Below are 26,252 nucleotides of genomic sequence, written 5' to 3'. Positions count from 1 at the left end.
GAAAGCCCTTTGGAAATATACACCATTAGAGAAAAGTTGTCCTTATAGCAGATTAGTTAAGGGCCATTGTCACCTACTTCTAATTTCAGAGGTGCCAGGACATGAGGCTTGCTGTGTGACTTCTGATACCAGTGTCACATTTTTGCTTCAAGCATCAGGTTGGGGAAGCAGTTGCTAAGAATGGAGAGAGGTGTCAGAAGATACCAAAAGAGGGCAAGGGGTCCTGGTGGCTGTCCCCACCCCGGAAGTCCTGTCAGGCTCTGAGTCTGTTCCTCGCTGACCCAGGCTGAGCTGGCCAACAGAGCTGAGCTCCACAACACTTCACCCAAGATGGGCCCCCTGCTGCTCTCTACCTGCACACCCAGACCCAGGGGGGGACGTGTCTGCACACCTGGCACGATGCCCCCCAGGGGCACTGCTCACGGGACAGACAGAGCCACTCCCACTGCCGACTGAAGACTTTGTGTGCTGGAAAGCGCACAAGGTCTCCCCAAGTTTTCATCAGGGGCGGGCTCTCCCAGGACAGAGGCAGTGCTCTGCCTTCCCCTTGGGGGTGGACGACAGAGGGGTATGTCTATAGCCCCTGGGGTCACTATGGCTCAGTGGGAACACTGTCCCCTCGGTAGAAAGGCCAGCACCTTCCTAGGAGAGCCCAACTTCTCTGGCCACGGAGGCCCATAGTGTTCTCAGTCACGGCCCCCCACACGTGGGCAGAGGCTGACTCCAAATCGGGAGAGAGTGAATAGGTATTCACCCTAGTGCCTGTTTATATAAACATATATATTTCCTGTCTAAGTGTTAAGGATACAGCATCTTTATATTATGAGTATATAATGTATTATGAGGTGTTATTTTGCATATATATTAATGTCTATAAACACAGAATGCTTCTTTGTGTATGATGTAACGGTATTTTGCATGTGTCCTAGGTATGAAGCCCTTTTAGGGAAGGCCTTGGGTCTCTGATGCCTGACTTCAGACAGGGCGGGGCTAAGGGCCTGAGAGCAGCGCAGAGAGCTAACCCAAGAATCTGAGCTTGGAGGGGACTGGGCATTTCTTTTCTCAAGGGTGGTGATGTTAATGAGCTGAGATGTCCTTATGGCCACAGGCCTCAAGGTGTTTAGGGAGCGACAGGTAGATTCTAATCATCTTGTTTTCAGGGCCACCTCCAATCAGAGGATTCCCCAGGCTCCTCACTCATCCCACAAGCTGCTTGGGCAAACAGGGGCCCCAGGGTGGTGGGTGCCCAGGGGTGGGGCACTGCTGGGTCACAGCTGACCTGCAGCCATGAATCCTGGAGCTGGGAGTGACAAGCTCTGTCTGTGTCATCTCCTTCAGGGCAAGAAGGGGACCCAAACCCCACCCAGACGCAAGCGTGGAGGGGACCATAGGGGCTTTCCTGGAGGGCTCCACTCTGCATGATGCAAGACAGCCCCCGTGGAGATCCCCTCCCGGGAACTGCGGGGCGTGACGGGGTCTCCTCAACACACGCCCTAGCTCAACATTTCATTGAAGTCTCAAGTTTTATCTTCAAAATTCCAGCACGTTTTGCATTCTACTCATAAAACAATCATTGGCTTGACAAAAAAAAAACAAACTACTTCTCAGTTTAATTACTTGACTTTTTTCTCCTACACCGCCATGTAGACCGGACGCTCTAGAAAGACGTGCTGTGTTTACCCTGTGCCTGCTACCCAACACGTCACCGTGTACTCTCCTTCCCAGTGTGAGAAGCCTGAGCCCCAACTGACTTTGGTTGCCTCCTCCCAACCCCTCTGCCTGCACCCCCCATGGCCTATGAGGGTCTTACCTATGTCGCAGTGCTTGCCAGTGTGGCCGGGGGGGCACAGGCATATGACGTGTCCCTCCGTCTCCTGGCAGGTCCCAGCACCGTAGGGCTCCTTGGCACAGGTGGTGGGGTCTGCAACCCCCAGGGAGAGGCTGAGCATCAAGAATGTAGCTGCCTGGGGTACAGCGCAGCCTCTACGACCTCGAGGGTGGGGCCTGAGGCCCCAGAAGCCCACAAGGCTGGTTCTGGGTCAACACGCTTCTGAGGTCTCTGTCCCTCCTGAGCCCCAGCATCTGGGAGCGGTTGGGGGCTCTCTGACTGGGGAAGGTCTCTCAGTACACAGGGGGAGGCAAGGGATCCCACACAAAAAGCAAAGGAAAATCATCAGCCTCTGGTGCCCAGTGCCAGGTTTGTGTCAAGGTGAGGCCATCACTATAGTACAGAGGATTCACCTGCACAGGGTGAGGGTGGGGAGGCAGGGTCTAAAGGCAGGACACAGCCAAAATGACGCTTCATAGTTCCTTGAACTGTGCAGGTTTTCACCCTGCACAAAGCAAATACTGGGGCATAAATGTCATCAGCAGATTCATTCTCTCATCTCACACTCACTCCATGGGAAAGGGGCATGAGCAGAATTTCCAGCACTATCTAAATAGTGCTTCCCGTGCCAAGTACAGACAGTTGAATTCACATATAAATGTTTGTGTCATGTAACTCCACTGTAACAATAATAATCATGCATCTACAAATGTGCCCTGTGTGCAAAGTATGACGCTTGTTCTCTACATATTTGTATCTTGCTTAATCTTCCTTGGTACTATTCCCGTTCTACAGATGACGCTCAGAGAGGTTAAGAAAATTGCTTGAGGCTGCACAGCTCATCTGTGCTCAGAACTTGAATCTACACGGCTACAGTCTGAACTACCCAAACCCATTTAAAGGAAAATAATCCCAACAATACCTGTCATGGTTGCCTCTGATTCATCTGTCCCTCCTGGAGAGGTTGGGATGGAAGCATCAGTTGGGGAGGTGGGTATTTCAGCTGTTTGGATCTCTTCTCCTGAGTGCACGGGGCTTGAGGACTCGATTTCTAGATGCGCCTCTGCAGGGCTCTGGGTCTGCTGAGTCCACTTGGATTCCGGGATGGTGGTGCCGATGACAACATCCAACCCCGAGGTGTGACCAGACAGGTCTCTGCTGATTTCAGTCCTGTCTCCAGAAGCCACGGGAGTAGCCGAAGGTGAACCTGATGCCTCTGTGCCCACATCATAGGTGGTGGTTGACTCTCCACTCACTTCCGGGGCAGCCGAGCCCTCCCTGGGGCCTTCCTGAAAGGCTGAGGTGCTACCTCTCACTCCCAGGCCTGAGGCTCCCTCCAGATCAGCTTCATGGAAGGCGGAGGTGGTTTCACTCAGATCAGGGGACCTGGAAGTGCCTCCGCTGGCCTCGGGGGCAGCAGATGCTCCCACCTCAGCCTCAGGATAGGCGGACGTCTCGCTGCTAGATTCTGGGACTGATGGTGCTTCTACCCCAGACCCGGGGAACCTTGGTGCATCCCCAGAGGCAGAGGCTTCTCCACTGGACTCAAAACGCTGGGGGGTGTATGTTACAGGGGGTCTTTGGCCCAGTTCCTGGGAAACAGTTGGTTCAGTAACACCCTCCACGAACTCAGAAGTGATTAAAGTAACTTCTGGAAGTCCTGAGGCCTCCCCACTGGTGCTCGTGGGTGCAGAGGATTCTCCGCTTACATCAGTGGTGCCAGAAAAGTCCCCACTAAAATATGGAGTACTGGATGGCTCTGCACTGGGCTCTACCAGTCCAGACTGAAGTCCACTTTGGTCCAAAAGTCCTGAATGGTCTCCAGACATGTCTGGTGCTCCAGAAGGGGCACCACTAAGTTCCAAAATGCCCGAAGGCCCTTCTCCTGCTTCTTGGGCTGTTGGAGCCTGGGTTACAGATTCCACCAAAGTTCTGTCTACAAGAGAGACAGTGGACAAACCAGATGGAAGTCCACGGCCGTCATATTCTCCGGAGGGCAGGCTGCTCCCACTCTCAGCTCCAGAGGACTCTCCACTGACCTCAGCTACTCTGCTTGGCAGGCCACTGAATTCTGGAGGCTGGGGTGTAAACCCACTGGAGTCAATTACTCCAGAAGATAGTCCACTGACATCCACTATCCCAGATGTGCCTGAGAGATCTGCCTCTCCTGAAGGGAGGCCACTGAGTTCCACGGACCCTAAACCTTCTTCTTCTTTAAATGTAGTTGGGGTCACTTCAACCAAACTGGTGTCCACGAATGTAATGCCAGAAGATTCACCACTGCCACTCACGGCACTGGAAACCAGGTCAGGGATTCCGGATGTTGTCCCACTGAACCCTGGTAACCCCGATGGCTGCCCACTGAGATCAGGGATCCCGGACGTTTCTCCACTCAGGTCGGTTATGCCAAATGGTGGACCAATGCCAGAAAGAACTCCAGAAGCTTCTCCACTGATTTCTGGTTGTCCGGAGGACAGTCCACTAAGCTCAGTCACACCAGATGTTTCCCCAGAAAACCCTGATGGCTGCCCACTGACTTCAAAAAGCCCAGATGTTCCCCCACTAATGTCAGGAAACCCTGATGGCTGTCCACTGACACCAAAGAGTCCAGATGTTTCCCCACTGATGTCAGGAGACCCAGATGCCTGGCCACTGAGTTCAGCTCCTGAAGAGAGTCCGCTTGCTCCTCCACTAATGTCCAACTCACTGAAGGGCAGCCCAGATGTTTCTCCAGCACCACTGATGCCAATGGTTCCCCTTCCTTCTAGTTCGCCTGCAGTGGTGGCTGTGACCACTTCCACCAATGTAGTATCCACTAGGGAGACAGTTGGGAACCCAGATGGAAGTCCACTGAAGTCAGGAAGGCCAGAAGATGGGCCACTTCCAAGGTCCACCCCAGAATACTCACCACTAAATCCAGAGGGAAGGCCACTTGCTTCTGGAGCTTGCCCACTTCCTAGAGTTCCAGAAGGTATTCTGTCAAGGTCCAAGACTCCAGAAGCTGACCCAATCAAGTCTTCTTTTCCAGAAGTCAACCCACTAAGATCCTCAGCTCCAGAAGCAGAGATCTCCAGACTTTCCCTTCCAGAAGGAAGTCCACTAAGGTCCCCTACTCCAGAAGCAGAGGTCTCTAGATGATCCTCACCTACAGAAGGAAGTCCACTGAGGTCCTCTACTCCAGAGACAGAGGTCTCTAGACCCTCTCCTCCAGAAGGAAGTCCACTGATGTCCCCTACTCCAGAGGCAGAGGCTTCTGGACCTTCTCCAGAAGGAAGCCCACTGAGGTCTCCTACCCCAGAGGCAGAGGTCTCTAGACCCTCTCTTCCAGAAGGAAGTCCACTAAGGTCCTCTACTCCAGAGGCAGAGGCTTCTGGACCTTCTCCAGAAGGAAGTCTGCTGAGATCCTCTATTCCAGAGGCAGAGGCTTCTGGACCTTCTCCAGAAGGAAGTCCACTGAGGTCCTCTCCTCCAGAAGGAAGTCCACTGAGGTCCCCTACTCCAGAGGCAGAGACTTCTGGACCTTCTCCAGAAGGAAGTCCACTGAGGTCCTCTACTCCAGAGACAGAGGTCTCTAGGTCCTCTCTTCCAGAAGGAAGTCCACTGAGGTCCCCTACTCCAGAGGCAGAGACTTCTGGACCTTCTCCAGAAGGCAGTCCACTGAGGTCCCCTACTCCAGAGACAGAGCCCTCTGGGACCTCACCTCCAGAGGGCAACCTGTCAACTTCAGGAGTGCTGGTCCACGTAATTCTATCTTCATCTCCTGAAGCCAGTCCGCTTTCCACAGGCAGGCCTGAGCCCACTGTAGAGGTGAGCCCACTGAAGTCAAGGTCTTCAGAAGGCAGTCCACTTGCAATTTCCCCTGAGGGCTGCCCACTGGACTCTAGGTGTCCTGAAATTTCTCCACTGCCTGTGAAGTCACCACTGACTTCAGGCACCCCAGATACCTCCCCAGCGCCTGGCAGCTCAGTCCTGCTGGGCACTGGAGCTGTAAGTGTGGATGGTTCCTCTGACGGGAATGGCTCCTCTGAGGGGAATGGTTCTTCTGAGGGCAACGGCTTTTCTGAGGGCAACGGCTCCTCCGAGGCTGAGGGCACTTCCGTTGCAGAAGGGCCTTCTGTGCTCTCCTCTGTTGCTGCGCTAGTGGGAAGCCATGTAGGAGGGATCTCTGGAGGAAAGGAAGAAGAAAGATGAGGTGTGGATTTAGTAACTCTGCCCCATTTTAAGCTCATGCAGAGAAGCTGAACTCCATTCCTTCCACAGTAAAACTTTTCTCTCAAGAACTCAGAGATGTGTCCAGGCATTTGCTAATGGAACCTCGCACAGCCTCTTGGGAAGGATGGGGACCAGGAAACTCCCCGCCACCCTCAGGCTATGCTTTGTGAGACCCTAGGGGGCGCCATTCACACTAGTCACAGAATGTGGGGGACTGGCTGCCACTGAAGACAGCCAAGGTCACCTTTCAAGTACTTCCACATTATTACCTCATTTATCTAAAACCATGATTTTTAAAGTGTGGTCTCCGGACCATCAGCACCAGCACCACCTGGGAGCTTGACAGAAAAGCGAATTCTCAGATCCTACCCCAGCTCCACTGACTTAGGAATTCTGGGGCGGGACATGGCACTATGTGTTTTAATAAGCTCTCCCTACCATGCTGATACTCCTTGAAAGTGGGAATTATTCATTGGAACCCACCCCTCTGAGGCTGAGAGGGCCAGGTGATGTTTGCAAAAATACATCAACTTTTTCAATTCTCAGAGCCCTATTACAGAGGATTTGGAAAATATAGAAAAAAAAGAAAAGAAAAGAAAACCCCACCATCCTAAATAATCATGGTTACATTATTTTCTTTCTGTCTTGTTTCCTTTGGCATTTAAAAATAACTAGCTGGGATTATACCTTGCATGTATTTTTGGGCTAATTTCCCAGGCAGAGAACATGAGCACAGAGGGTACTGGGTCCCAGTGGGCAGGTTTACAGCCTACTCTCACTTAAAGGAGAATCCTGGAGGGGGCTGGGGAGTTCGATATAGCAGTGGTGACATGCAAGACGATTTTAGATGGATATATACACACACACACACATACGTGTATTGGGTTGCCCAAAAGTTCGTTTGCGTTTTTCCGTAAGAGGCTATGGAAAAACCCGAATGAACTTTTTGGCCAACCACATATATATATATATATATATATATATATATATATATATATATATATATATATATATATATATACACACACACACATATATATACACATATATATGTGTATATATATACACACATATATATATATATATACACACACACACAGCACATATCAGAAAATAGCCACTTACAGATATGATACAATGTTTCTCTTTGAAATACATCTACCTTTCTTTTCAAAAGGAAGTCAATTTAAAGAAAAAGGTACAGAATTAATAGCAGTAGAGATGGTTCCCTGATAAGGCTCAAATCAGTGAGGTGGTGGGGAACTGAAGAAACATTGGAAAACATTTCTATGGGGCCACTGGAGTCCCCTCCCATGGATAACTCCCGTTAGTGGCTTCCCGAGTCCTGTGCCAAGCCACATACTCATGCCAAAGAGGACCTGGTTATTCTTGTCCTGGTGAAGGTCAAGGAAAGGGCCTCAAGCAGGTGTGGCTGTTGGGTGAGGTCTCGGGGTTAGAATCCCACCTGCTTCACTGATGCACCTTTACCTTCTGGTTTTGCATTTCCAGCACCCAGAGGAGCACTTGGTGTGGCCAAATTGCTTGGGAACTGTGCACTGAATGACTGGATAAATTATTGGGAAGCCTTGATATATTCCTTTCTTCAAATGCATGTACGCCTGGGCGAGCTGACTCTAAAAGGTGCACACAGGTTACTGTGCATTGCTCTAATTCAGCCTTACCCAAAGGGGGCCATGTTAAAAATGCTCCGTGAAGGGGCTTCCCTGGTGGTGCAGTGGTTAAGAATCTACCTGCCAATGTAGGGGACATGGGTTCGAGCCCTGGTCTGGGAAGATCCCACATTGCTGCAGAGCAACTAAGCCCGTGCTCCACAACAACTGAGCCTGCGTTCTAGAGCCCACAAGCCACAACTACTGAAGCCCGTGCACCTAGAGCCCGTGCTCTGCAACAAGAGAAGCCACAGCAATGAGAAGCCCTGAGAAGCCCACACACTGCAACGAAGAGCAGCCCCCACTCGCCACAACTAGAGAAAGCCCATGTACAGCAACGAAGACCCAATGCAGCCAAAATAAATAAATAAATAAATAAATAAATAAATAAATAAATAAACAAACAAATAATTTTTTAAAAAAAGAAAATGCTCCGTGAGAAAAAAAAGACCCTGTGATCAGATTCATTTGGCACACACTGAATACATTGCCCCCCTCTGCCTTACATATTAGCATATTAGCATATCCAAGGCTCTGATAAGGTCTGCAGTGGGGGAAATCTGTATCTTCCTGTAAGCCAGGATTTCCCAAACCTTATGGCTACAAAACGCTTTTTCCAATAGGGTTTGGGGTCTTCAGATTTCATCCCATCAAGTCCCATCTGATTTAATCATAACAGATGTTGCTCAGCAAGTTCTGACTGGGGACGCCTGGCCCAGAAGAGGGACATGGAAGGAGAAGCAGGGCAAGGAGACAGGTCACAGTCAGACTGCCCACAGCCACCCCCTCCCAGGCCCTTTCCCCTCTACTGGAGCTCCTCCTGCAAGAGAGTTTTTAAGAGGTTAGAGAGGAGGCGTGTAAATGCAGGAGCACAGAGTGAGAGCTTTCTGACTGATACAGTGCTGGGCATTTGGGGTGTGTAGCTGGAAGACAGTGCGGAGAGAGAGAGAAAGACAGAGACAGAGAGAGAGGGGAAGAGGTGTGTTTTATGAACAAAGCTGCCCTTTCTCTCCCGAAGTTGCCCACAGCGGCACACTTAGCTAGTGTAAGGGCTGGGGAAACAGAGCACAAGTCCCAGGGAGGGACAACCCTGCCCTCCGCCCACCCAGGGCACACCCTAGGCTGCCAGGCGTGTGATGCATCGGGACGTGCCCCGGAGCCCAAGCCACACAGACCTGGCAGTGGAGAAGTGCCCGCTGGCGTGTAGGCGGGCTCCCATTCCGTCTGGTTTTCTGGCTCAGTGGTGAATTCTGGGATTGCAGTCGTCTCCTCCCCAACAGGGACCGCAGCCACGCTGGGCCCCACTTCAGTAGCGATCCAGTCTTCCACCTCAGGGCGCTCTGTGGGTGCGCTACCCTCCTCTTCTCCTGGAGAGGGCGCCGCCGAGACGCCTAAAGGGCATGTGGGTGGTGAGGGTTCCTTCTTACCAGTGACCCGACCCAGGCTGGCCCTTCTTGAGGGGAACTACGGGATTCTGAGGTGGGCCAGGCCTGTGCACAAACCTTACTTGTCCTCGGCCTCCCACCGCCCCGCCCAGTCCAGTAGGATGGCTCTTGTCCTCAATTAATAAGAGCCTTTTGCATCAGCTGTATCGATATGTACACACCATCGGCACTTTATTTCAGGGTGGTCTGGGGCACCTCTTCTGCAGAATCTATTATACCTGCCAGGCGTTGTTTAAAGGTGTTATGTATATAAAATCATTTTATCCCACAATGGCCATGTGAAACAGATACTATTATCTCATTTACAGATAGGGAAACTAAGGCACAGAGTTAAGTGACTTGTCCAGTGTCAGTGGCTTCTAAGTGATAGATCTAGTCTTTGGATCCAAGTATCTGGTGCCAGACTCTCTGCTCTCAAGTACTGCAACGATGCTGCCTTTCTTAGGGACAGAAATTATATTCCAAGTGTGTCTGGATCAAAATCAGGAGAGTGCTATTTAAAATGCATGAAGCCATCCTGGCACTGATGGCTGAAGGCAGGATTCATTGACTGGGGGTAATTGTTCTGGTTTAGTGGGCTCGATTGGGAAGGAAGCCAAACTTCTTGGCAGTTATATAAGAGGCTGAGTTTACAGAGGGTTGGGAATGGATGGTGGAGATGCATGGGAGGAATTTACTGGGAGGCTAACTGGCTTGGCTTCTACTTCCCAGAGCAGGGAGAAGGGTACTGGGGTAAGAGCCTCATCAAATCCTCTGGGAGGGGATTGGCTTTCTTAGGCTGGCAGAGTGGGACTGAACTTTCTTTGAATTAGGTTTTAAAAGGGGACCTGAAAGTCTGGGAAACTTTAGGGCACTCAGGGTTTTTTAAAAATTAACTTTATTTTGAAATAATTACAGATTCACGGGCAGTTACAAATATACTGAGTTTTGATGTATAATATGTAAAATATGGCAAAAGCCATTACTACAATCTACATTCTAGGCAGTGCATCTAGACCCGTGGACCCTGTGAGAACTCATCCAATCAGAACCCAGCAAGCCCTTGGCCATGCCCTGGCCACGCCCACTGAGTTGTTTGATGACGTCACTCTCAGAACTCTGGTAACATGGCATCAAGTACCCAGCATGGGTCAATTTAAAATGTGAATTTTTGGTGCTTGGTGAAGAATAATAATTTGACTAAACTCATCACAGAAATATTTAGAAGGTGAAAATTTGACAAAGGTGTACAAATTAAAACAGTATATGTATATATATGTGTTATTTATTTATAATAATAAAGTAACATTTATTGAGCATTTACTATGTCCTAGGCACTATGCCAAGCATTCTGTGTGCACTACCCTTGTTAATCCTTCCAGCAACTCTTTGAGGTAGGAACTATTGTATCACTATTTTATAGATGAAGCAGAGGAACAGAGAGGTTAAGTGACTTGCACAAGGTCACACAGCTACTAAGCAGCGGAGCCATGATTAAAATTCAGGTCTGCCTGATCTTAGAGCCCAAGTTCTTACTCATTTCTCTCTATGTGTCTCTGGGAGCATTTTAGAAGGATGTGCTTGTCTTGGGGTCAAAGCCTAAGGTCATGCTAGCTCCAGAGCTGCCCCTGCCCCGAAAAACTGACTTTTTCTTCTTTGCTGTGATGGATGGACGGAGGTCAGGAGGGGTGAGCCAGTGGAGTCACCACCCCAGACAGAAGGGGTGCCGGAGGAGAGGTGAAGGCACATACCTCGGAAGCAGAAGGCGTGGTGCCGGGACAGCGGGTCCAGGAGGCCTGTCTGGTTGGGGTAGAGATAGACGGTTCTCACACCTGGCTTGTCCCCGCCGCAGGCAGGCCTTGGGGTGACGATGGGGTAGCGGAGGCTGCCATCAGATAGCCAGCCAGCGTAGCACTTGTCCAGGCCTTGGCTCCAGGCAGCATAGAGCTGGCCCGTGGTGGCCAGTGTGGCGTTTTGGGATTCACAGAACTCCTGTGCTTCCTGGAAGGTGAACTGCTCCAGACGTGTGGCGAAGAACACCTCCCCTGGGGGCAGAGGCAGATGGCAGGTGTGACCCTCCACCCTCATGGCCAGAGCAGCCTCTGCTCACCCAGGGGCAGGGCAGCTGAACTAAGCGAGTTGGTGTCTCTCCATGGAAGGAACCTCCCCTCCTTCCCTCCTTTCCGGATTCTCCAGTCACACTTAGGCACCCCCTCCTCTGGCTAAGAGAAGAACTCCCTTGGGCACCCTGTGCTCCCCTAAACCACAGCACTTAATCACTGAGCACTGAATGCTGTGGACCTGCCAACCCACCCGCCCCACTGTCATCCCCACCCTGTGAGCTCATCGAGGGCAGGAGGCGGGGCCTGTAGCCACTGTTGTGGGTTGGGGTCCCAATACCCAGAACAATACCCGGGTCTCTGTCTGATTTGGGGGAAGGAAGTTCACATTTACCGAAAACCTGCTTATACCAGACACTTTTCATGCACGTCTTATTTAATACTCAAAAAAGTCTCTGGCATAAGCATAAATCAGCCACATTTTATAGATGAGGAAACTGAGGCCTAGAGAGGTTAAGTAACTTGTCCAGTTCCCAAAACAAGTGGGTGGCAATGTTGAGATCTTTCCTGAACACGAGCATTTCCAAAATTGGGTTCACTGGAACGGTAATTTGGTGATTTTAATTGAAATGAAAAGAAATGAAATAAGACCAAACAAAGGGTCTGTGTTTAACTAAGCTTGGGCGATGCTTGGTTAAGCAGAGTTAAAGAGATTGTTTTTACTGCAGGACTTCTCAGAGCCTTTGATTTGTTCATGGGCATTGGGATTCTCCATGAGGCAGAAGGTATATATAATACTTTTTGGTGTAAGTAAATTAATTCATTTATCCATAGAACTTATTGCTTTTACAAGAAACCAATGCTCCCCTGCAATGCTGGGGAATCCACATGAACCATCTGGGAGGGAGAGGAGGGGCCTGACCTGAGACACCGGCTGGGAAGCCCTTCTTTCTTAAACAGGATCCTTCCCCTGCTCCCCGCCCAGGTGGGAATGGGATTAGGTTGATGGTAATTCCCTCTTCTCTGTGTCACCCCGTCAGCCCCCTGCCTGTCTAGAGACCGAAATGTGAGAACGTGGTCTGTACCATCGAGTCTGTCCACGTAGCAGTAGACATCGTAGGTTTCTGATGGTGGTCGCACGCCATAGGTCCGGACCCCCGGGCTGCTGTCCTTGTCACCCACACACGGGGTCCGTGGGCTCACAATGGGGTATCTGCAGAGGAGGATGGGAGGGGCGGATGAAGGCCTGTTCTGGGGGCTGGGGATGCAGGGCCTCAGAGTGTGGCCGGCAGGTCACTTGGGGACTTGGGCAGGGTGTGTCTTCTGCTGTCCAGTGGGATTCAAACCAGGAAGGAACCTCTCATGCAGCACATTCCCTGTGTGGCTGGGGGAAGGGTCTGGGGGCCCCTGGGGGATTCCTGGCTTCAGAAGAAAGCCCACGGCATGGAAGGGCCAAGCTGGGGAGGACTGCGGGGCTTGACAAGGAGCACTCTCTATGTCTCTTCAGGTGAAATGTCCAAGGAGTTAATGTCACCTGAGGCCCATCCCCACTGTCTCAGAATATGCCTTGATTCTGAGGGAGAAATTAAGGGATTAGCCAGAAACCACTAATTAATGGGCATGCAGTGTGGTGGGTGCCCGCTCTGGCTCCCCAAGCCTGACCTCTCATGGTTGGGTTTGGGTTAAGAGGGGACCCCAGCTAGTCTGTCACCTGACGGTCTGGTCCTGCAGCCAGCCGGCGTCACACTGCTCGTAGCCTGCTTCATAGGCGGCCTGGAGCTGTTTGGGTGAGGCGATGACGGCCCCGGTGCTCAGGCAGGCCTGCTGGGCCTCCTCAAAGGTCAGTGAGTAGCGGGAGGAGCCCGGGCGGTAGTGGAACACAACTCCTGGGTGGGGAGGAGAGGGAGAGAAAGAGAGACAGGTCAGGCTCAAGGCACGGACCAGGTGCCACAATGCCAGTGACCATGGTGCCTGGTTCTCAAGGCTCTGCAGGTGTGGAGGGAGCCCTGGCTCCTTGAGGAATGACCTCCCTTCATCCCCTCCTTCCTTTCCTACTCCCGATCTGATTCCTAGTCAAGCTAGTCCTCTCTGCTTGTTCAAACCACTCCTGAAAGCCACCTCCTTGAGAGAGCCTTCTAGGACTCTTCTGCCGTAAGTCTTCCCAACCCTCCTTTCTGGGTTCCCCACTCCTAGGCTGCTCATTTTTCCCATTACTCTTTAAAACAAATGCATTTTCTCTTATTATGGAAAGAATAAACAATCATTACAGAGCATTTGGAAAATATAGAGAAGGATAAGGAAGAAATCAACCACTGCATTTCTTCCACTTGGCCCAGGTTCCAGGGTTCAGTGGGTGGGTGGTCCTCCTGAAAGTGGCTGCAAGAGTTTGTGTGGGTGCACCGGGTGTATTTCTGGGGAGTGAACTCATAGCTTTTGCCAGATTCCCAAAGGGTCTGGGGTCCACGTAGCTTATCCTGGAGCCCCTACTTACTCTGCCTCCCCCATTGCATTCAGCTGGACACACATTTGCTTTTGACACTCCCCTGGGTGACTGGCCAGTTTATGTCACAGCTGTGGATCCCCAATCTGAGTCTGCCCCTGTTCTTGTCCTGTTCTGGGTTAGATGTTCATGTGTCCATTGGCACCTTCCCATGTGGTGGCCACGTGGAGAGATTGAGGGTCTCTCCAGCCCTGGGCCAACCCTGGGACTCAGCTATTGTTGGTGTTACTCCAAAACTTCCAAACAATTCTTCCTTCTCAACATACTGTATTAATCTGGGCAATTCAGGCTGAAATCTCACTTGGTGGCATCGTGGGTGTGATGGTGGATGGCAGTGTCCATTTGCCCCTCCTCCAGGAGGGGACACCACCAAGGTCCTTAAGGAGGCCACCCCAATATGTCCTTCCTGATCACAGACTTGAGTCTGGGGACCAGCTGGGCTTTAGGTGATGTGACATCCCAATCATCCAGACACTTATTAAGCACCTAAAACACCATCATCCCAGAACTGGGGTGGCAAACGTTTTCTGAAAAGGGCCAGACAGAACACATTTTAGGCTTTGTGGGCTAAATGGTTTCTGCACAACTACTTAATCCTACCATGATAGCTCTAAATGGCCACAGACAACATGTTACCAAATGGGTGTGGTTTTGTTCCAATCAAACTTTATTTGTGGACATGAAAATTTGAATTTTATATAATTTTCATTATATGTCACAAAATATTCTTCTTCTTTTGACTTTTCCCCTCAAGTATTTAAAAAGGTTCTTAACTCTTAGTTCATGGGCCATATAAAAACAGAGGATGGGCTGGATTTGGTCCACGGGCCAGTTTGCTGACCCCTGTCCTGGAGGGTCAGTGCTGTGAGAGGCCCAGGGGTCACCCAGTGCAGCCAATCTCAAGCGGTTCTATTCTGCGGAAGTGCCTGATGGGGCTAGGAGGGCCCCTGGGAAAAAGAGCCCCCATTCTCCATCACACTTCACCTCTACCTGTTGATATATACCACCTATGACTTCATTGGAAGGAAATGCTTTGTGGCAAAAGAGCCATAGACACACAAAAGAGCGTGGGTATCACTGGTCTGGCCCATCCCCCTTGTTTCACAAATGAGGAGAGTCAAGTCTGAGAGGAGGGAGGCTTGTCCCAGGTTAAGCTAAAGGTATAGAAGACCCCCAGGCCAAGCCCTTTCCACCTACCCCCGATGCAGCCCCCTGAGGGGGCGGGCACTTACCCCCCGGCAGTCGTGGCTGCCCAGGGACCTCGGTTGCACCTGGGGCTGCGGTCACCTGCACGACGAGGTCCTCGCTGGTGAAGGCTGTCGGAGCGCCCAGGCCAGATGTGGACTCCTCGGGAAAGGCCCAGGGCCGGGTAGCCTCTTCAGTCCTGTTCTCGGCCTCAGAGAAGGCGGTGGCCCCTACTTCGGGGGCAAAAGTGAAGGGCTCCTCGGGCTCCAGGGCGGTAGGGGTGACGTCAAAGACGGGTTTCACCGTGAGGATCACGCTGCCTCGGGCTTCACCCTCGGTGATGTTTCGGGGCAAAGGCAGCTCCACATCAGGCCAGGTCACCGTCTGGATGGTGATGTCCTCCTCACCACCCACCCCGAAGAAATTTTCTGGGATGTCCACAAAGTCTTCACCTGGGGCCGGGGGTTAAAGACAGGCATTATTGCTCAGCCTGGGGCTGGCTTGGGGGAGATGAGTAGCGGATGGTCTCCTCCTCTGCTAAGGAAGGAAAGCACCTACTGTGTGCCTGGTACCTGGCCAGGCCCATTGCAGGGTCCTCAACGATTTGAGTATTTATTATAGGCGTGCCCACGGTCTCCAGACTGCAAGAGAATGCAGTCACCAGAGCACAAGACTGACCAATCAGCTCACTGCTTGTAAAGCCATCTTGTTCCAACATCCCTTCCTGATTAATGCCAGCCAGTTGTCTCCTTACCTATCCTGTGAGTATCTGTTGACCATCTGATGTTATAACTAGCCAACCGGACAATGTAAATCAGCTACAAAGAGAAATGGAAAAATCTTCCCAAGGATGCAGGGGCTCATGAAGTTGATGAAGGTGCCATGAGTCATGAACAAACGGGGGTCTGGCAGAAACAAGCCATTTAGTAATTAACAAAGAGAGCAACCATGAGGATGCTAGAACTTCAAACAGGGTGGTAGGAATATTGAAAGGTTAAGAGAAGTTTTGGGGGAAATCCTAATTATTTTTGCACAAGTAACCCTCTTCATGTAAGATCAGGCTGTGGAAGTTAAACATGAAATGAGCTATGCTGTTGTGCTAGCACCAGTTTTGTCATAAAATTTACTCAACTCCAAATTATTCATTGTTTTTTTTTTCCCCTTCAATAATTAGCACTTAATTGTAAGTATAACCTAGACTGTGTAAAATATAAGATAAAAACATTTTAAAAAGTTTTAGTTCAGTTTTACTTTTAGGGCTGGGTACGCTGCAGCCTCCAGTGCTTCTACCTTAGCTCCCCTAGGAACCCGTGAAAATAGGGAGTGCTAAGACAAGGGGTTCAGGTACCCAGTGGCCCTTTGGAGGGGGTAGAAACCAGCCCCCCACTCTAACATCTCATCCTCTGGGCCCCAATTTCGGTGGCACGATCCCCCTTCCGGCCTCCAGCCCAAGCGCACCTGTGTAGCAGATGGCGTCGTAGCGGGATGAGGGGTCGGGGTATCCCGTCTGGTTGGCGTGCAGGTAGACGGTCCTCACGCCCAAGAGGTTGCCCCCGCAGTTGGGCCGGGCCTTGGAGATGGGGTAGCGCACGCTGCGGTCGGCCAGCCAGCCGGCGCTGCACATGTCCATGCCACTCTGCCAGGCCAGGTAGAGCTGGCCCGTGGTGGCCAGCCGGGCGCCCAGCCGCCGGCACTCATTGGCTGCCTCCTGGAAGGTGAACCTCTCCGGGGATGTTGCATAAAAGACCTCGCCTGCGAAAGACACAGCCAGCAGGGTGAGGAGCTCCCTCCCACACCTGCCCCGTGTCCCCAGGGAGATCCATGTGGCTCCTCGGGGTTTGGCCTCTAACTTCTCAAAGCCCTGGTCCCACATGTCTGTATTTCAGATCCTGCCCTCCACTTCCTATGGGCTTTTAGGTGGGGTGATGTCAGTTTCCTAAAACAGGGACCAATAAAGAAGCTGCCAAAAAGACAAAGAAGTGAGGAAAGTGCAGAGCAAATGTGAGGCCCGGGAGGAAACTCCTGCCGGAAAGCATCTTCGCCCGCACTTTGCTATGGAACTTCCTGCCACCGGGGTATCCCTCCTATGAGTCAAGCATTGCCCACTGGAACGATCCTTTTTTGTTTTTTTTTTAAACTGATTTTTTAAAAAAAATTTATTTATTTGGCTGCGCCAGGTCTTAGTTGCAGCACGTGGGATCTTTGTTGAGGCATGTGGGATCTAGTTCCCTGACCAGGGATCGAACCCACAGCTCCTGCATTGGAGTGCAGAGTCTTAACCACTGGACCACCAGGGAAGTCGCTAGAGCAATCCTTTTTACAATTCCAAATTCTGATGGGAAAAGCAGGCATCAGACTTTGACCCTAATAGCAGTGTTTCCCAAATTGGGGTCTCTAGGCCCCGAAGTGTCCATAAGGGCAATGGTGGGGGCCTGTGGGCTCTTTTTTACTGTTTTTGAAAACCTAACAAGGTTGTGCTGCAGGGAGGGATAGGGTTGTGGGCATCGCTGCCGGGGGTTGTTCTGGTTGTCCCTGCTCAGTGGCAGCTCTGGTTGGCCCTAATCAGTGTCTTTAATTAGCCCAAAGTGGGAACACAAATATTCGTTACTTAATCTACCGGCTTGGGCCCTGGGGTGAGAATGAGGAAAGGGGTCACGGTGGTGAGGAAGCTGGGGAGGTTCCCTGCCTCACAGTGGGCCAGGTTGTCAGCCCTTCTCCTGCCTGGGTGCAGCCGTGATCTCAGGGTAGGGGTGGAGGTGCAGAGTTTGCAATGCCAAAATGGGTGAATGAGTGCTGATGGGGTAAAGGGTGTCATCCACTTGCCTGGGTAACTTGCTCAGCTCTGACTGTGACCAAACTTAACTCCCTTTACAAACCAGAGAAAGACTATAGGTTCCTTCTCGCTGCCCCTGGTGCTCTCCAGAACTAGCCCATTGGGGTGGCCTGGATAGGGCTGGGGGCTGGCAGCACAAAAGCTGAGAGAGGGTGGCTGGGAGGCCAGCTCTCCTGGGAATGACATTTCTGATAGGCTCTCCCTGGAGTGGCCTGGGTGGGAGGGACTCCTTTGTGAGGGTGACAAGGCTGAGCTGGGCTTTAATTGTGCAGTGGAGCTTGGGACAGCGATGGGCTGGTCAAGCAGCGGGGGTCCTGGCTGGGAGGAAGAGTGGCAGGTGAGAGACCAGCTATAAATATTCTTGGGCCCAGTGATGGCCCAGTTTGCAGGTACCTGGGGCCACTGAGGCCCTCTCCAAAGTGGAGAGTGAGGGGGCCAGACCCTTCCTTCCTGAACTCTTCCCTCCCCCACCCACGCTGGGCATGATGAGGCTGGGGGTGGGGGAGGGGGGAGGGGCAGGGGCCGGGAGGAAGGGGGTGTTGAGGGTGTGATGTCCTGGGTTAACGCCCTGCCCAGGAGGAGGCCCCTGTGATCCTGAGGGTCAGCAGGATGAAGGGGTTGGGGAGCCGGCTCTTGGGAGGGGCGTGGGTGGCCTCACCCTCCATCTCCTCTGCGAAGCAGTAAACGTCATAGGTTTCATTGGTGTCACGGATGCCGTAGGTTCTTACGCCGGGAAACTCATCCTTGTCCCCATAGCAGCCTTCCCTTGGAGTGTGGATGGGGTACCTGCCAGGGACCCAAAGTAGGGATGTGACAGTCAGGGGATGGAGAGGGCCAGTGGCCCTTGCCGTTGTATCCTCCTCCCTTGTGGGAGGAAACGGTGACTTACTGATGTGTTTGCTGAGATCTGCCTAGATCTGTGGGCTACTTGTTTCTACAGCTTTTTCCTCAGCTTTATTAAGATATATGTTTTCACCGTTACTGGTGATTAAAGGAGGACCCCTTTACTGAATATTTATTGGTACCAAACATGTTCTATCAGGAGCTTGCAAATCTTTTCTGTAAAAGGGCACATAGTAAATATGTTAGGTCTTACAGGCCATAGGGTCTTCATTGTGACCTTGCCATTGTAGTGAGAATGAAGCAACCACAGACAAAATAACAGGAGTGGCTGTGTTCCCATAAAACTTTGTTTACAGAAACAAGGGGTGGGTTGGATTTGACCCATGAGCCATAGTTTGCTGACCCCTGCTCTGTACCATTCGAGTCTCACATCAACCAAATGAGGTGCTATAACGACTCTATTTTAAACTGGAAGAAACTGGGGCCCAGAGAGGTTAAGCAATTTGTTCCAGGTCACACAGCTTCCAAGTGTTAGAGTTGGGATTTGAGCCCAGCTCTTTCTGAGGCTGAGGTGTGGGCTCTTGCACTATGCTAGGCTGTTGTCTTATCTTGCTTTAAAAAAATGGCTAATGGGTTTTGTGTCCTAAGATCTTTTGCCTACCCCAAGATTACAAAGGTATTTCCCTTTGTTTTCTCCTTGTGGCTTTGTGGTTCTGGCTTTTGCATTTAGAGCTCTGATCCATCCCCAATGAATTGTCTCATCTTGCTTTTACAGGCTTGATCATACAATTGCAGTCCCTTGAAGGCAGGGCTCTGACTGTCCTGCTGTGCAACCTATTCCTCAGCAGCTGTGCTCAGGGAAAAATGCACCAAGAAGCTTAATTTATGTATGTCTTGCCTTATTAAAGACAAACTGAATGTAAAGTGGTTTACAAAAATATATAAACAACAAAGTTTTAAAAAGACGTAAGTGAAGAAATCATGGCAAAGGGAAAAATGAGTAGGAAGAATAATCATGTGTAATTTGCATGGAGAAAATGCTCATGTAGCGCAAAGTTGCTAGTGGTCACTCACTCCACCGCAGGACAGAAGACCAAGGATTTGGGACAGGTCATCGGGGCCTGACCTAGAACTGGTCAAGGCATCCCTTCAGACCCAGCTGAGGTTGGGCTCTGTGTCAGGCTGGCACCAGCTCAGTGCTGGTCAACGTTCCAGCCCATCATCCACCCTACTCCGATGGTGGCCTGGGGCTCACCTGACAGTCTGGTCTGCCAGCCAGCCGGCGTCGCACTGGTGGAAGCCGTCCTCATAGGCGGCCTGCAGCTGCTCGGGCGTGGCGATGATGGCGCTGTTCTGCAGGCAGGCCCGCTGCGCCCTGTCGAAGTCCAGGGTGTAGCGTGTGGAGATGGCTCTGTAATGGAACACGATGCCTGCAAGACACGCGACGGCAAGAGAGCAGGTCAGGCACAGCCTCCCGTCACCCAGGCCCTTGCAGAATTAGGGCAGGAGTCAAGGGGATGTAGAGACATCTGGTCGCACCCCTAGCTGATGGGTGGCTCCTGTCTCCACATTTGCATGTGGTCCTTTTGCCTTTCTTGGAACACCTCCGGTAACGGGGAGCTCACTACCTCACAAGGCATCTTTTTGGAAACCTGTGATAATTCTGATAATCAGAAAGTTCTTTGACTTGAACTAAAATCTGCCTCCTTATAATTTTTTCTTGTCATTCCAGGACCCTATATTTGCTTTGCAGAAAGAGACACTTAGAGCTCCATGCACCCTCAGCCCAGGGGCATCCTAGTGGGAATCCTGTTTAAGGCACAGGCAGGAGTGGACCGTCTTCGGCAGAGTCTCCCAGCAGGAAAAATCTGGTGCTGACTGAAGTCCTAGAGCCAACCAAGGACAACCATATTCCTTGGTCCATCTAGAGCAAGGGAACCAGGGAGTCCTCATCCCTTTCTTTGGCTTCTGGAACTGGAGGTGGGGGAGGGAAAAGACACCTGGGTAGAGAGTCAGGAGACTGCTCTGGCTCACTTCCAGGGAAACTTCAGGCAAGTCACTTAACCTCAGTTTGCTTGTCTGTAAAATGGGGATGATCACAAGGCAACCGAATCACAGGATTGATGGAAAGAATAGACTGTCATTTACGTGCAACTGTGGCCCTGAAGAATTTAATTCATTTAAATTCCAGAGAGAGTGATGTTACCAGCTCTGTGTTACAGGGGAAGCAACTGAAGTTAAGCAACTTGACTGAGGTGCAAACCATCAGGGGGAGGAGCCAGGATTTGAAAGCCAGACAGCCTGGCCCGAGAGAGGATGCCATTCTGGTTCTTCCTGCAGGTGAAGCAGGGCCCCTGTGGGAGGAGGCTCTCACCTTTCACCACGACCTCCAGGGTGGCCTCGCTGTCCTCGATGCCGTGTGTCACCTCGCAGCGATAGATCCCAGAGTCATTGGAGCTCAGGTTCTGGATTTCCAGGGTGGCGTCACTGGGGATGGCCGGGTAGTTGGGTAGCGTGACCCTGTCTTGGTAGGCACTGTTAACCCGCACCTGCCCTTCAGTCGCCACCAGCAGCACCAGCTCCTTCTCCTTGGAAATGCAGCTCCACTTGATTCTTGGGGTGAGGGGGGCGGTGGAGGGGGCGGTGGTCACGGGGTGCATGGGGTCGATGAAGTAGCAGGGGATGGTGAGGGAGCTCCCCAGGGGGACCCGCAGCGGGGACGGTTCAGGGATGCTGACACTCAGCGAGCTGTCAGGGTCTGTGCGGGAGACACGGGGGTGGGAGACAGACCTGTTAGTGCCCAGAGAGGACCACCCAGCCTCCCTGTCAGTGCTTCTGCAAATGACAAAGTCCCACGAGTGTGCTGGTGTCTATCCTGTGCCATATGGAATTCCCTTTCCAGAGCAGCTTTCTCAAGACCTCTGGTCTCTGTGCCTCAGGACAGGAACTATGGAGCCAGAAAGGGCTGCAGAGAAGGGCAGGGGAAGCTTCAGAGGGGAGACCACCTCTCTGTTTCTCAAACTGGGGTACCCAAAGCGATGCCAAGCCATAGGATAAACAGAACCCATCTTCCTGGAGTGACAGCTTGACCCAAAAATTGGTAAACAATTATCTGGGGATAGAAAAAATTATTATAGGGAGGAAAAAAAATCCACACAACTTTTAAAGCTAAGATATAAAAATATCAAATACTTAAGGAGGTCTGCTTCAGGCTCCATCCTGACCCTGCAGAAGGATGAATCATTCTCTTCTGCTGTTGGGGGATCGGGAGCCTAGCTGGAGAAGCATCAGAGAGGATCAGACATTTAAGTCTGCAAAGGGTCAGACTAGGGTGGGGTGGGATATGATTAGACTCCACAAAAACACATGGAGAGCATTGATAGGGAAGATGCAGCGTGTCTGCCAAACCCCGTTAGAAGTCAAAGATCTTCCTGGAATTGGAAAGAAAGAGCCTTTGAAAAAATAGCACCTTTCATGGAGATTCATACACTTATTGAACCTTTTTTTCCAGGAGAACCTAGAGGTTGAAAATAAAAATGTTTCAGGTATTTGTGGGTGGCAGATACATAACAAGGCAGGGAAAGGGGAGCCAGGAATGTTTGGGGTGAACTGTCACCTTTTGATGTCCTGGCCGGTCACCACCAGGCCCTTCACAGAAACCTCCCTCTGATACTCAGCCCTAGCACATGACACAGTGTGGTTTTAGTGGTGGTGGCTCTCTGGGGACGGCTGGAAGTGACAGCAGCGCCTGGCTCTAAAGTTTTTAAAGCTCTCAACTAACCCTCGTGAGCTGCGTGGCCTGTCCATGCAGGCCTGTCCTGGCCTAACCACCCCAGGTTACAGCCAGGGGTGGATATCTGTGGGTCCCAGAGCAAGAGTGCAGATGGAGACCCATGGACCATAGGTCTAAATATTTAAAAGCTATAAATCAAGCCAACAGATTGTTCAGTAAAACATGTTCTATCTTCTTATTTGACAGTGATACTTTTCAAAATGAAAAGCCAGATTCAAATTTAGAATTCTTGGATTCCTTAGAGTTTTGCATTGAGATGTGTTGGCCAAGCTGGAGGAGGGGAAATCAGGGCCCCTTCTCTTCCCACCACAGTTCTGCACTTTGAGGGGTCTGTGTGTACCCCAGCCCTCACATCCCAGCTCTGTCTACACTCAAACAGCCACCCCTTCCCCTCTCAGACTGGAGGCGTGGTTCCTCCATGGGAGGATGGACCCAGAGGAGCTAACCGTGCAGCCCTGGAAGTGACTTGGGTCCAGCTGGGCAGGGAATTCTGGGCGTTCTGGGTACCCAGAGGGAGCATAGATCTGAGCGGACACATCTCACTGGCCCTACAGATTCCTCATTCTTTAGGGAGCTTTGGGGCTGGAGGAGGGTAAGAGGGGCCTCTAGAGTGATGGCCCAGAGTAACCACCAGGGCCAGCAGGCCTAAGTTCGGTTCCCCCATCCCCAGAGTCCAGTCCCCAGTGCCTGCTGGGTAGATGAGACATGAGTGGGAACGTCCTCACCTGAAACTTCTACTGAGATGGCTGCCGCGATGACTCTCAGAGTCACAAACACGAAGAGTAAAGTGGTCATAGTTCACCTGGAAGAGAGGAGTTATTCGGAGGTTTAGATACAGCAAGGTTGAGGGTCATGTGTCACATGACAAGTGTGATAAACTCCTCGCCTGTGTATCTGAAATTGCATCAGGATAAGGAGGCTATACTGTATAAGCACGGGGAACTCTGTCGGTACTCTGTAATGACCTATATGGGAAAAGAATCTAAAAAAAGAGTGGATATATGTATACGTATAACTGATTCACTTTGCTGTACAGCAGAAACTAACGCGACATTGTAAATCAACTATACTCCAATAAAAGTGAAAAAAAAAAAAACGGTAAGGAAGCTGCACGTGACTCGAGAGATATCTTCTCCAAGAATCCCCTCCTCACAAAACCTTCACAGATTTCTCAGTTTAATTACTGGTATGAGGTTGGAAACCTCCTCCTACCTTTTCTAGGGAACCTCTCATCTTCTGACCAACAAAGGCTCATCCTAAAGGATCCCTGCAATGGTTGATTTTATGTCAACTTGACTGGGCTCAAATATTTGGTCAAACGTTATTCTGGGTGGGTCTATGAGGGTGTTTTGGGATGAGATTAACATTTTTTTTTAAGATTTTTTTTTTTGATGTGGACCATTTTTTAGTCTTTACTGAATTTGTTACAATATTGCTTCTGCTTTTTATGTTTTGGTTTTTTGGCTGTGAGGCATGTGGGATCTTAGCTCCCCGACCGGGGATCGACCCACACCCCCTGCGTTGGAAGGCGAAGTCTTAAGCACTGGACTGTGAGGGAAGTCCCAAGGATGAGATTAACTTTTAAATTGGCAGACTGAGTAGAGCAGATTGCCCGGCTAATGGGGGTGAGCCTCGCCCAATCAGTTGAAGGCCTGAGTCAAACAAAACGGCTGAACCTCCCCCGAATAAGAGATCATTTCTCCTGCCTGATGACCTTCAAACTGCCTTCAGGTTCGAACTGAAACATTGGTTCTTCCTGGGTCTCAAGGCTTCAGACTCAGGCTGGAACAACACCCTGGCTCTCCTGGGTCTCTAGCTTGCCAAAAACCTCAGTAATCATGTGAGCCAATTCCTTAGAATAAATCTCTTTCTATACGTATACACACATCCAAATGGTTCTATCTCTCTGGAGAACCCTAACACAATTCCCCAGGCCCAGAAAAGTGACATGAGTTACCCAACCTCCCTGATGAAATCTGGACCTGTCACCAATTTCAAATTCAGGAATCTTGTGCGTTTTAGGATGGAGTGTGCTCCAAGATTTGGGGCACAATTCAGGGGCCTGGTTCAAGTCAGGGGAAGGACGCTCACCCAGAGAGCTCTGTGGGATGGACAGATTAATAATTTAGGAGAGAAATGAGAGCCCAGGATCCCTGGAGCCCTCCTGCTGGCCCAAACAATGACTTCATGTGAATTAGAGAAACAAACTTTCCTTATTGCCATGTGCTGGAAAACTGTCACGCTAAGTATACTAATCTTTGAAGGGCATCCCCTGCATTACTGGAACCCTGACTCCAAGTGGGCCAGTGCAGGTAGACCCCAAGAAGACCCATCTGAATTTGCAAGAGATCAACCAGAGCGGTGGTTCTCAACTTTGGCTGCACGTTGAGATCACCTGGGCTTCAGCCTGGTCCTCAGACGTTTTAAAAGCTCCCCAGAAGGTTCTAACGCGCAGCCAGGATGTGGCACTGCCAGCTAGAGGGTGTGCAGTCACACTGCCGACACCTGTGACTTGCACCCCATGACACGTGCCCGAGGATGTTTACTGAGCTGTTCTGTTGGATGGACCTGCACTGGCGCCTTCCCTGCCCTCCTCTCAGTCTGTGAGCGTTTAGTCTTGGTTTAATGAGTGTTTTCATGCTCCGCCGGAAGGAGGGAGGAAGCCTGGAACTAAAGACAAGAAGGGAGCTTTCAGAGGCTGAGAGTAATGCCCAACTGAAGCTGCGGCCAGTGTCCCTGACCTTGACTCTGTCAGCGTCTGATGGCCCAGCAGGCGTCGCTATTGGCTCAGTCACCATCAGCTGGGGCCGGATGGATGTGAGGATGAGGGCATCCCGTGGTCCCCATCTCTGGAATCTGTGCGGGAGGGGCGGGCAGGGCCCAGGACCCTGGGGACCCTCTTGGGTGACCCCAGTCTGTCGTTTGAGTGATCTTTCCACTGCTATCCTTCATTCATTCCACATACATTGGGCACCTGAGGGATGAAGGGCCGTCTGTATGGGTGCTGCTGGGGGCCCAGAGATGGAGCCATGAGGCAGAAAATAAGTAGGAAGTCTGGGAAATCCCAAAGGCTTAAGAAGCAGCCCCTTGCTTCTCCTTAGGGATTTTTCTCCTTAGAGGCTGTCTTCAAAAAGAAAAATCTCTGGGGCTCCAGGTTCTGGCTCTCTCAGGTCCAGTGTGATCCGTCATGGCCAAGAAATATTCCCCCGGAGGCTAAACTGGTCAGGTGTCTCCTCCACTGTGAGGAGGGGGCTAGACTTGCGGGCCCCCGTCTTCCCAGAGCCTCAGGGAAACCGTGTCCAGACACAAGGCCGCCTGTTCTTCTTCCCTCAGAACACCCTTCACGGGGAAGTTCTGTGTATGTTTTCAGAGTTGTGCTTCTTTCCTCACTCTCTGAACAAGCCTGACATTGTCCGGGAGGCAATGGTTCTCTGTGGGGCTTGGGCCCGCTCTGTTTTTCTCCCTGGCCTCAGCCAGGAATGAAAAGGGCAGGGAGTGGGCATGGGGGAGGCGGGGTGTGGGCAGAGAAACTAATTTTATTTCTTCTTCTTTTTTTTAAGACAAACTTTGGGATAGAAATATCGCAATAAATATGCTCTTGTATTTGCGTGTGTTTTCTGAGCTGTAAAGAAAATAGGGAGAAATTCCATTCTGTCTGGGTTCCAAGTGTCTCCAGGACTCACTGAGCCTTTATGTGAGGAGATGGACTTTGCCAGGCCCGTCAACAGGGAGGCCTTTCTCCATGGGAGGCAGAGTTAGGTGTGGTGAGGGGATTGGGTAGCTGGGACTGAGGAAGGGGGAAGGGGGCGTCTGAAATGGAGGGAAAGAGGAGCCTGGAGGGTGGGAAGTGGATGCTGGGTGAAGACCGGGGTGTGTGAGTGGAGCTTCTGTGGGATCCGTGTGT

The 26,252-nt window shown here is 51.1% G+C and overlaps 1 protein-coding gene across 2 annotated transcripts in view; it reads right to left on the bottom strand.

Moving 5' to 3' along the window:
• ACAN (aggrecan) overlaps window positions 1-26,252 on the bottom strand; it is a 63,222-nt gene that overhangs the window by 12,416 nt on the left and 24,554 nt on the right. For both annotated transcript variants that reach the window (XM_082450911.1, XM_082450912.1), the window contains exons 2-12: window positions 23,074-23,150; window positions 20,930-21,313; window positions 19,811-19,985; window positions 18,371-18,498; window positions 16,338-16,631; window positions 14,927-15,331; window positions 12,906-13,080; window positions 12,280-12,407; window positions 10,886-11,179; window positions 8,886-9,101; window positions 2,751-5,993 (exon numbers count right to left, since the gene is read on the bottom strand). In XM_082450911.1, coding sequence (XP_082307037.1) covers window positions 2,751-5,993; window positions 8,886-9,101; window positions 10,886-11,179; window positions 12,280-12,407; window positions 12,906-13,080; window positions 14,927-15,331; window positions 16,338-16,631; window positions 18,371-18,498; window positions 19,811-19,985; window positions 20,930-21,313; window positions 23,074-23,143 — 5,512 coding nt within the window. In that variant the 5' untranslated portion in view covers window positions 23,144-23,150. The remainder of the gene's footprint in view (window positions 1-2,750; window positions 5,994-8,885; window positions 9,102-10,885; window positions 11,180-12,279; window positions 12,408-12,905; window positions 13,081-14,926; window positions 15,332-16,337; window positions 16,632-18,370; window positions 18,499-19,810; window positions 19,986-20,929; window positions 21,314-23,073; window positions 23,151-26,252) is intronic.

Source organism: Balaenoptera physalus, assembly GCF_965194825.1.
Source record: "Balaenoptera physalus genome assembly, chromosome: 2".
In the NCBI taxonomy this organism is placed as follows: domain Eukaryota; kingdom Metazoa; phylum Chordata; class Mammalia; order Artiodactyla; family Balaenopteridae; genus Balaenoptera; species Balaenoptera physalus.
Note: the sequence above shows the minus strand (reverse complement) of the source record. Positions and strands in the feature narration are given on the sequence as shown.